Consider the following 11322-nt stretch of genomic DNA (forward strand, 5'->3'; position numbering starts at 1 on the left):
AATGCCGCCTTTGCCTCAGTCTTGAAGAGTATGGTCAGCTATTCTCTGGGTACCCAGCCCCCTGAGCCAGAAGACAGGGACAGAGATCAGAACAAAGCTCCCATAATCCAAGAGGAAATGATTAGTGACCTGCTTGGCAAATTAGGCACACACAAGTCCATGGGGCTGGACAGGGTCCAACCAAGTGTACTGAGGGAGCTGGCAGAGGTGCTCACCAAGACCCTTTCCATCATCTATCAGCAGTCCTGGATGAGTGGGGCAGTTTCCTTTCACTGGAGGTTGGCAAATGTGATGCCCATCTACAAGAAGGGCCAGAGGGAGGATCCGGGGAACTACAGGCCTGTCAGTCTGATGCTGGCACCAGGCAAGGCAAAGGAAAGGACAAGGGAAAGGCTGTGGATGGTGTCTACCTGAACTTCAGCAAAGCCTTTGACACTGTTTCCCACAGCATTCTGCTTGAGATACTGGCTGCTCATGGTTTGGACAAGTGTACTTCTTGCTGGGTAGAAAACTGGCTGGCTGGCCAAGCCCAGAGAGTTGTGGTCAACGGAGTTAAATCCAGTTCGCAGCCGGTCACAAGCGGTGTCCCTCATGACTCAGTTCTGGGGCCAGCTCTGTTTAACATCTTTATCAACGTCCTGGACGTGGGGATTTAGTGGACCCTCAGCAAGTTTGCAGATGACACTAAGCTGGGTAGAAGTGTTGATCTGCCTGAGGGTAAGAAGGCTTTGCAGGGGGACCTAGGGAGGCTGGATTGATGGGCTGCAGCCAGTTGTATGAGGTTCAACAAGGCTAAGCACCAGTTCCTGCACTTGAGTCACAACATCCCCATGCAACACTAGAGGCATGGGGATGAGTGGCTGGAAGGGTGCAGAGCAGAAAAGCTGCTGTGAAAAAAAAAAAAAAGCTGAAAAGAAGCTTGACAGAGAGGTATCTGGAGGTACTGGTCAACAGCCGACTGAATATAAGCCAGGAGTGTGCCCAGGTGGCCAACAGGGCCAACGGCATCCTGGCTTGTATCAGGAATAGTGTGGCCAGCAGGAGCAGGGCAGTGATCATGCCCCTGTACTTGGTGCTGGTGAGGCTGCCCCTCAAATGCTGGGTTCAGTGTTGGTTCCCTCACCACAGGAAAGACATTGCGTTGCTAGAGCATGTCCAGGGGAGAGCTACAAAGCTGATGAGGGGTCTGGAGCACAAGTCTTACGAGGAGAGGCTGAGGGAATTGGGGGTGTTCAGCCTGGAGAAAAGGAGGCTGGGGAGAGACCTTATGGCCCTCTACAACTACCTGAAAGGAGGCTGTAGTGAGGTGGGTGTTCGTCTCTTCTTCCAGGTAAGAAGCGATAGGAGAAGTTGGCCTTGAGTTGTTCAGGGAAGGTTTAGATAAGATCTTAGGAAAAAATTCTTCACTGAAAGTGTTATCAGGAACTGGAATGGGCTACTAGGGGAAGTGGTAGAGTCACCATCCCTGGAGGTGTTTAAAAGACATGGTGATAGGGTGGATAGAGACATGGTTAATAGTGGACAAGTATGGTTGGACCTGATGACCTTAAAGGTCTTTTCAACCACACAATTCTATAATTCTATGACTCCCCAGCTGAGGGAGGGAACATCATGACCTCAGCCTGTGTCACAGCAGGTTCCCCTGCAGCCCCAGGGACACCTGGAGGGAGCCCCGAGGGGGCAGAGCAAGTGCTGCCTTGGGCTGGTCCTCTGCTGCTGAGCTGGGCTGGGCTCCTGGGATGGAGGGAGCTGATGGCAAGTGGGCAGTGCTGCTGAGAGACAGCTCTGCCCAGGAGCAGCTCCTCTGCAAAGCACAGCAGGGCTGAGGGCACTGCCTGCAGGCACTGAGGGAGAGGAGTGAGGCAGAGAGAGGTTAAAGGCAGAGTGGGGTGGGAGGATGCTGAGAGCTCACTCTGGGATAACTCTTTGCAGCCTTCTATTGTAAGTCTCTGGCTGCAGGGCGATGCAGCTGTGTTTCCTTGAGGGGTCTTCTAAACCTGGCACTTCCCGCAGAACACAGGATCTGTAAGTACAACCCTCAGAGTTTCTCTGGTGCAGAGGATCAGAATGTGCTGCAGAGCAGGGCTTCCCTGCTGCACCATCAGATGGACAGGGCATGATGGCTGCCTTCCCCCAGGGAGGGCAGCAGGGTGTGAAGGTGGGTGTGCAGGCAGGGGTGCCCAGGGCTGTCCTTCCCAGAAGGGTCCCTGCACCCCAGGGGGCTGTGTGCTGGGGCAGGGACTCTGCCGCCTGCCAGGGTCAGCACTCAGCCTGCCCGGGGAGCTCCCCAGGGCTCTGCAGGGAGAAGGTGTGGGTGGAAGGAGTGACCCCCATCAAGGCAGGGTCCTGCTGGTGAGAGGGTGCTTCTTGGGCCAGGGTTGCTCACAGCTATACATCACCCCCAGGACATTCCCAAGGGGTTATCTCAAGGAGAAGATCAAGGCAGGGATTACTTTAAAGTTAAGGAGATTCCTGAGTCTGTCTTTCAAATTTCCAATTCCAGTGGGCTGTGAGGGCAAGGGAGAAGGACAAATGGAAAAGCAGCTCTCAAGTGTTAACAAGTCACTGAGGCTCCTGAACTGCAACTTTGAGTGGTCAGTATGTCTGGCAGAAGACTCGTAATGTGCTTTCAGCCACTCCTCTGCTTGTTTTGACTGGTCATTTTTCCAAAATGCAAACAATGACATGTATCCTTTCAGTTCCCTGCAAGCAGGCAGGTTTCTGTAGGGCCAGGGGGAGTGCACAGACATTGGGATGGGATCTGTGAGTGTGAAAAGGAAAAAGACATTGGACAGGGAAACACCTTCCAGGAGAAAATTGCCAGCAGGCAGAGGTATGATCAGGGAAACATTGTTGGAGGGAAAATTCAGAAAGCTCTCTATGATCCCCTCCAATGCCAAGCCCTTCCTCTGAGCAAGCCCCCTGGCCTCCTCTCCCAGACAGAAAAGCCTCTGCCCTCAGGGCTGGGGGCTCCAAGGTGGGAACCAGCTCCTCTGCAGCCAGAGCTCCAGCAGAGCCCTCGGGCAGCTCTCCAGCCCCGTGGCCATTTCCCTCTGCAGAGCCCAGGGGCTGAGAGCAGCTGCCCGGCAATGGTGGTGCCTGGGAGGTGGCGTGCAGAGCTGGGGCAGGGGTAATGCTGCCTGGGGGCCCCCTGCCTCTGCCCTGGCCTCTCTGAGCCAGACCTGCACTGGATTTTGCTTGTGTCTCCACTGGTCTGTGTTATTTTTGTTATAATTTCATTCTTGCTGCAAGGTTCTTTTAGGATGGCAGTTTCATCTGCTGAGTCACACACTGCTCTTGTGGGTCCCCACATGCAGGTGTGTCCATTGGAACAAGTGTTCCAGAGTGCCCAGTACCTTTGGAGTTCTGGGCATTACAGTTGGTGGGGCTGGAATATGAGCTGACTCTTACTCATTGAGATATTGTTAGGACACTTGGCTATACCACTGAAGTGTCCTTCCAAGCTGTGAGCTGCCTTCAGGGATGCAAACCTGTCCCATAGCACCTTTGTTTTATCGTAACAACCCAGGAGGAGCACAAAGCCTCTATGAGTGTGGAAATGATGTTGGTTTGGAGAAATAAGGCATGAGTGTATATAGCTAGCAGTGGGGTGCTGAGACCTTGAGAAAGTGTGACACATTTAGCAGTCTGTAGAGGGTCCCTCTCCTCTCAGCAGTGTTTGGTGGTCTTGAAAGGTAATATGGGAATGTGGTAACCCCACGTCTCAGAAACAGGGACAGACAGCTGCCCTCACTCTGCTCTTGCCTCACAGGACTCACTGTGTTGTTCCTGAGTGCAGCAGAAATGCTGAAGTTTCCCAAGGTCCAAGCATACTTGCCAGGGGAGATGGGGTGGGGACTGTAAAACAACCGAGAACTCTTGAACTCCCTTCACCATTCCCATTCCTTAGCAGTGGGGGTACGGATGCTGACAGACCCTTCTGTGTTGCGAGGGGTTCCATCTCACAAAGTTGACCAGGACCGGTCCCTGCCCCTACCCACTTCTGCAGATTAGGGATGACTTAAAAAGAGCCCATGGGCAGAGGCCCTGCTCTTCATCACACTCTTGGCCAGCGCCAACCAGTGCTGCAGCTGAAGGAAGCTCTCCTAGAAAATGAAATGGATGTCTGAATGTGACATGGGAAATGCCTGTGCTTTTGCTCAGAGAAGTCTCCCCTAACAAGTCACTGTCTTTTTCTCCTATGAGGAGCGCCCAGAGGCAGCAGATGTCCAACAGCAGCTCCATCACCCACTTCCTCCTCCTGGCCTTCGCAGACACATGGGAGATGCAGCTCTTGCACTTCTGGCTCTTCCTGGGCATCTACCTGGCTGCCCTCCTGGGAAACGGCCTCATCATTACCGTCATAGCCTGCGACCACCGCCTCCACACCCCCATGTACTTCTTCCTCCTCAACCTCTCCCTCCTTGACCTGGGATCCATCTCCACCAGTATCCCCAAAGCCATGGCCAATTCACTCTGGGACACCATCTCCTATGCTGGATGTGCCGCCCAAGTCTTTCTGGTTATCTTTTTCACGTCAGCAGAACTGTATCTAATCACCATCATGGCCTATGACCGCTACATTGCCATCTGCAAACCCCTGCACTACGGGACCCTCCTGGGCAGCAGAGCTTGTGTCCACATGGCAGCAGCTGCCTGGGGCAGTGGGTTCCTCTACGCTCTTCTGCACACGGCCAATACATTTTCCCTCCCAGTCTGTCATGACAATGCTGTGGACCAGTTCTTCTGCGAAATCCCCCAGATCCTCAAGCTCTCCTGCTCAGATGCCTACCTCAGGGAAGTTGGGCTTATTGCGTTTAGTGCCTATGTAGGCTTCGTGTGTTTTGTTTTCATTGTGGTGTCCTATGTGCAGATCTTCAGGGCCGTGCTGAGGATCCCCTCTCAGCGGGGACGGCACAAAGCCTTTTCCACATGCCTCCCTCACCTGGCTGTGGTCTCCCTGTTCGTCAGCACAGGTATGTTTGCCTACCTGAAGCCCCCCTCCATCTCCTCCCCATCCCTGGATCTGGTGGTGGCAGTGCTGTACTCAGTGGGGCCTCCAGCAGTGAACCCCCTCATCTACAGCATGAGGAGCCAGGAGCTCCAGGCTGCTGTGTGCAAACTGGTAACTCGCTGTTTTTCTGAAGCAATAAAATTCTTCCGCATAACAGTTATAATGTAAATCATTGCAGGCCCAGCCTGTCTTCTGTGATTTTTTTTTCATGGTGGCGGTTTTTTTTACTTCTGACAATGTTGTCATCCCCTTTCTAATTCATTTTCTGCCTTGCTGTCCTGACCAAGTAAATGTGTAAATGATGAGCCCTGCTCTCTGTGTGTTTAAACAAACTAAAAGGCTGTGCATCAACTTTATTTTTCCTGAGAACCTTCCTCCAATGCCTTTTAGGAGCTGCAGGGAAGTTCCTGTGTGTATGGCTGGTGGGGAAAAGAGTCCCAGCATGGCAGGACTGCCAGGGAGCACCAGCGCTTCATCTTCCAGAGTTTTCTCTTTCCAAATGTGCTGGAGTAAGGCCTGAATACTCTTGCTGCTTGGTCACAGTTGTGCTGCATGGTAGTCCTGTGGCTGTAGGCAGGGACAGGAAATTGGCAAAGAGGGGGCAGAGCTGGCCTCCATAACAGCATTTCCATAAAGAAGGATAATCTCCTCAGGGCAATGCTTGAAGGCTTAAGTCTTCCTCCAAAGCTTCTCTCAAGAACATGCCCAAGGTAACATCCCGCAGATGAAAACACCACTATACAGCAAACCAATGAGAGTGTGCAGGGTTGGGTCACACAGCAGTGTCCTCGCATAGCCAGGCCTCCTGCGAGAGACCTGAAGGACCAGCAGAGCAGGGTCTGGTCTGTGCCCATGTTTGCTGGACACCCTGGGGAAGCTGCCCCAGGGCAATCATCCTGCACTGGCCCCTCACAACCACCTTTTCATGCTCTGGCCCCTCAGCCCAGCTTGGAGAGGTTCTTTGTCCCTCCATGGAAGGACACTGAATGAGTAGGTCAGAAGTCCACATTTGCATTGTACAGATGAGATGTAAGCATGCACATCACGTACATGAGGTGAGAGGAACCCAAGTGAGCAGAAATGCCATCAGCTATTCCTTGGGGATCCATGAAGGCCTGTGGAACAGACAGTGCCTTGAGGTCACTTGATGTAACATCCCGTGGGAAAACACCTGAATGCAGCACTGGGATGTGCTTCCTTGAACCAAGGGCCCTGTGTCCATAACTCATGCCAGGGTCATCTCAGATGAGTGCAGAGTAGGGCGAAACAGCGCAAGGCTGAGGTGCCTCCAGACTCTGGGAAAGGCAGCAGGAGGCCACAGCGACACTAGAACTGCACCAGTTCACTGCCTCTGCATGTGCCAGGGAACTAATCCAATCTCTGAACACCCTTGTGTGTATGAGGATTGCACAAGTTAACCTCAGATGTGGACGCTTGACTGAACCCTGACATTTCTCTGTATGATGTCAGGAAAAAAACCCACTGGCCCAGTGAGGTTCATTTCAGATGCCTTGGACAGGCTCATTACAAGTGGTCCTGTTTGCTATGTCACCCTTGCCCATGATTCTGGATTGTGCCTTCAAAAAGGTCAGAGCAATCAGAGAGGTTCTGAGGACCTTGGAATAGGTAGGCATCAATCCCATCTTCAAGAAGGGCAGGAACAAGAATTGGGAGAATTACAGGCTGGTCAGCCTTAATCCATCCCTGGGGAGGGGATGGGACACATCCTCCTGCAGCCATTTCCAGGCACCTGAAGGACAACAAAGGGATTTCTGAACCAGAATGGGCAGAGGGAAAGAAAGGCATGCTGTGTACATGGAATTTGGCAAGGCCTTTAGCATGGTCTGCCGTGGTGTCCTTATCACCAGATTAGTGCTGTCTGGGCTGAAGAAGTGGATGTTGGGAGGGAAGTTGGCTGGGCAATCAGGCCCAAATGTCATCAGTGGTCCAAAGTCCTCTGAGCAGGCAGCTCCTAGTGGCAGCCCTTAGTGACTTGGGCCAACACTGTGGAACGTCTTTATCGTCCTCCTGTAGGGTGTGTTGGAGCACACTTCCAGCTCCTTTGTGGATGATGCAAATCTGGATGGAGGCCTTGAAAAGCCTCATCTGGTTCAGCCTGCCTTGAGCAGGAGAGTGAGGCAAGGTGACGTTAAGGGCTCTCTTCAAACCTGAGTTATTCTATGATTCAGTGAATCTTTCACTTGAAGAGGTTTATGAAGACAGAATGTATGGTGGAAATAAAAAAAAACATTTTTAAAAAAGGCAGAACAGCTATAAAATGTGTCAACAGAAATGCAGCAGTTCCTGTGAAGAATGTTTCTCCACTCAAATGACTAGTAGGAAATAGTTTTGATAAATTTGATGAAACAAGCATACTTTTCTCTGGTCAGGCCCTGGGCCGTAGGGAGCAGGATGGATGGGTATGGTATTATGAGGTCAGTTGTGTCTCAGAAACTCCCAATCCAGTAGGAAGCACATGGCTGGTAAAGGGCCTGTGAGGTCAGTTCTGTCTCTGGAGGTGATAGGCCAGCAGCAGGAACATGGTGTGGTGGTGTGCACTGTGCCCCACACCTCTCACCTGACCTGTTCCCGTAAGGCTGCTCAAGAAAGAACCACCAGTGGTGGTCGTGGTGGATGCATCCATCTCCAAGGGGATTCGGGGGAGACAGATAACAACACAATAGCCAGGGTCTGATTTATGGCATTGTGTCCACCTAACCACGGTGCTGGTCATTGTCTCATTCAAATTTAATTTGGAAGAAACCAACATCTGCAGTCGGTATGATAACATGACAACGAGTCAGCCATCTTACCCCCATCAATCGTGAGCAGCCCAAGAGCCCTCTGAGCTCTCCTGCACGGCAGCGGGCTGTATGCCAGGATCTCCCCTTCAAGCAGGGACCCCTCTCAAGGTTACTCCTTGAGGTTGAGAGATTCCTTACTGCAACAGTGACTAACAGCATGGTAAACATTGAAACCTTAGCTAAGTGATATAAAGGATTGATTTCACATACCTTTAGGTATAAACCACTGACCAAGTCTGGGACTAGGATTGGATCCAGGTGCCCTTGGACTCCCCTCTGAAGAAGGAGTTTAGAAAGCAAGGGGGTCCTTTCTGAACCTCATGACCCAATGAGAGGCTCTCCCTAACAGTTTTGTCTGACCCTGTCCTCTATGCAGTCAATAACCAAGCGTACCTTGCTATCAGAGCTTGTTAATCAACGGCTGCATTTACCATTGAACCTTGTTACCTCACTGCTTTATATCCATAAAGTATATTTTTGCTTCTCTCGCCCTCCCATCTGCGACACCATCCTTGTACCCCCCATGCAAACAGCCCATCTCTCTTTACCTCCCTGGTGCTGGTTTGGCTTCCTTTGTACCCTCATTTGGTGCTTCACTCCAGGGGCACCTGGAGAAATTCTGGAAAGTTGTCAATAGGAGCCTCATGTCACGATGTTTTAGAAGGAGAAGTGTCAAGTGCTTTTGCGGGGTAGAATAACCCCAAACCTGAGGTCAGGCTGGGACCTGAACTGCTCAGGAGTGACCCTGAGGAGAAGGGCCTGGGCGTTCCAAGGGACGGCACATGGGTGAGTGGCACATGCTCAAAGTTACTAAGGCCAACTGAACAGGGCTGCATATAGGGGAGCATGGCCACGAAAAAAGAGTAATCACCCACCTTGACTCAGTACTGGTGTGGCAACATCTGGACTCGTATGTCTTCCTGTGGGGCTACCAGGTCTGGACAAATGGGGAGGAACTGGAGAAGTTCTAGAGGAGTCCTGCAAGGATGGGTTTTGAGGCCTGTGTGGAGAAGCTGATGGACCTGGGCTGCTTTAGCCTGGTGATATGGAGGCTCACAACTTTACAGTAGTACCATGCAACTGCTAGAAGTGTGGTTTCAGAGCTGATGGATCTTTTCTCGGTAGTTGGAAAAGAGGGAAACGTCCTCAAAGTGAAGCTCACAAGGTTCATACATGAGGTGATGAATAAAAGTCTCACACAGAGGGTATCCTTGTGGTGTGAGTGGTCACCCAGAGTGAGTCTGCATCAGCCCATGGCTTTGTCTTTCAAGGAACAGCCAGCAATGGGTAGAGAGACATCAGGGAGGGTCTAGAAATGTCAGGGTGAGAAATGGTGGTAAAGCAAGATGGGTGTCTACAGCCTGAAAGGAAAGAGCTGCAGGCATGGGACAGTGTAGGACACCCAGCAGTTAAGATGGCCAAGAGGTCTGTCTAGGCTGAAAGGCCACATAAGACCAAGGTCTTTGTCCCCTTGGCTAGGACAGTTGCATCTGCCACTGAGGCCTACCAGGAGAAACTGGATCTGGAGGCTCTGCTCTTGGTTTCCTCCTCAGCCCTTCTTGGGGAGGCCAGGAGGGGTCAGAGAATTTTCCTACACTTGGCATTGCTCACCCTCACACCCCACTGCCCTCACAAAGAGCCCTGAGCCACACAGGAGGGACAGGATCTGCCTTCCCAGGGCCTGTGGATCAGGGCTTGGCCCTTCTGATTTATTAAACAAAGCAAGGCTTTTCTCACCATTACATCCACTTGAAAAGTGCCTTTGCCTCCCTGCAATCATGGCCTCCAATTATCTGCGCTAACGAGTCCCTGGGGAGGCTCTGTCAGTAAGGGCCCTCACTGGGGCCCATTACTGCTTCAAGGTACTTTGAGTTTTACTTCTGGCTTCTTGAACAGTTTTTTCAACCTCTCAGTTTCTGAGCTTCATGGACTCAGCACCAAATACACCCTGGGGCTTATTAAAATACAGAAAGCCATAATGAGCCATGTCTCTTCCTTTAATTTTCTTCAGCTCTCCAAGCCTTGTAGAGCTAATTTCATAGTGCAGTTCAAGAGGTGGATTTCAATAAGCATTTAATAAAGAAGGGGTTTTGCTTTTTAAAGGGAATTTTCCACTATGTTTCAATCTACCAAAGTAGTGATTGCAGCACTCTCCAGTAGACATTGATGCAGAGAGTTTCTTGAGGAGGTTTCAAGCAGTAGGAAAAACCATCCCTTGAGGTCTCACACTGTATAGACAACTTTGCTCCTCACCTCCCCAGCCTCACCATTTCTGTCCTTGGTCACCTGGGAAGGAATGATCTGAATGAATGAATCACTCTTCCTTGCCTCAGACTTCTCCACTGAAGCCTGCAGCTGGGTGTTACAGCTCCATTGCGCCATCTCCCCCTTGCTCTCCTTAGAGAACTGAATGCACACCGGCACAAAAGAATTTTTCCTATTTATCAGGAAATAAAATCAAGCATGACCGGTTTTATAAACAATAACACACACTCCTCAGCTGTATGCTAAGTACAAGCTGCCTCTAATGAGATCATCTTTCTGCAAGAGATAATCTTAGGAGATTTTTTTTTTTAAATTGGTAGATAAATAAAAGAGAGAGAAAAACGTAATTAAAGAATTGTCTAAGGAGACAAATAGACTACTGAAAGACAGAAAAGCTTTTAACTTCCTGAAGTTCAGAGCTTCAGCTGGCAAGCTGAGAGGAATCTGAAGGAACAAGTCATAGGGTCATAGAGTTATAGAATATCTCAAATTGGTTCAACAAGACTTTGCCTTTGTGAGCCCATGTTGACTGTGCCTGATAATTACATTGTCCTTTACATGCATTCCAGTAGCACCCAGAATCATGGAATCATGGACTATCACTGTTTCCAGAGAGCAGAGATTTTTGAGTATTGCCAGAGGAGGAGGTGGTACATCCTGAAGAGGCCCTACTGTACAATAAAATGCCAGAAAATGAGAAGCAATGTGTCCTGTTCACTGATGGGTCCTGCCGTTTGGTGGGAAAGCATCGGAGGTGGAAGGCTGCTGTACGTAGTCCTACATGACAAGTCACAGAGACTACTGAAGGAGAGGTCAGTTTGCAGAGGTGAAAGCCATCCAGCTGGCTTTAGATATTGCTGAAAGAGAAAAATGGCCAATGCTCTATCTCTATACTGACTCATGGATGGTGGCAAATGCCCTGTGGGGGTGGTTGCAGCAATGGAAGCAGAGCAACTGGCAGCGCAGAGGCAAACCCATCTGGGCTGCTGCACTGTGGCAAGATATTGCTGCCCAGGTAGAGAACTTGGTTGTAAAAGTCACGTAGATGCTCATGTACCCAAGAGTCAGGCCACTGAAGAACATCAAAACAACCAGCAGGTGGATCAGGCTGCTAAGATTGAAGTGGCTCAGGTGGATCTGGACTGGCAACATTAAGCGTGAAGTGTTTCTAGCTCGGTGGGCCCATGACACCTCAGGTCATCAAGGAAGAGATGGAACATAGAGATGGGCTCGTGATTG

At 50.7% G+C, this 11322-nt stretch overlaps 1 protein-coding gene across 1 annotated transcript in view; it reads left to right on the forward strand.

Annotated features, from left to right (window-relative positions):
- Window positions 1–4225: 4225 nt before the first annotated feature.
- The window catches only part of LOC104133344 (olfactory receptor 14C36), a 9887-nt gene continuing 2790 nt past the window's right edge, over window positions 4226–11322 (forward strand). The window contains exon 1 of the mRNA XM_009646736.2: window positions 4226–5125. Within this exon, the coding sequence (XP_009645031.2) occupies window positions 4226–5125 (900 nt within the window). The remainder of the gene's footprint in view (window positions 5126–11322) is intronic.

Source organism: Egretta garzetta, unplaced genomic scaffold, assembly GCF_000687185.1.
Source record: "Egretta garzetta isolate BGI_Z169 unplaced genomic scaffold, ASM68718v1 scaffold119, whole genome shotgun sequence".
In the NCBI taxonomy this organism is placed as follows: Eukaryota; Metazoa; Chordata; class Aves; order Pelecaniformes; family Ardeidae; genus Egretta; species Egretta garzetta.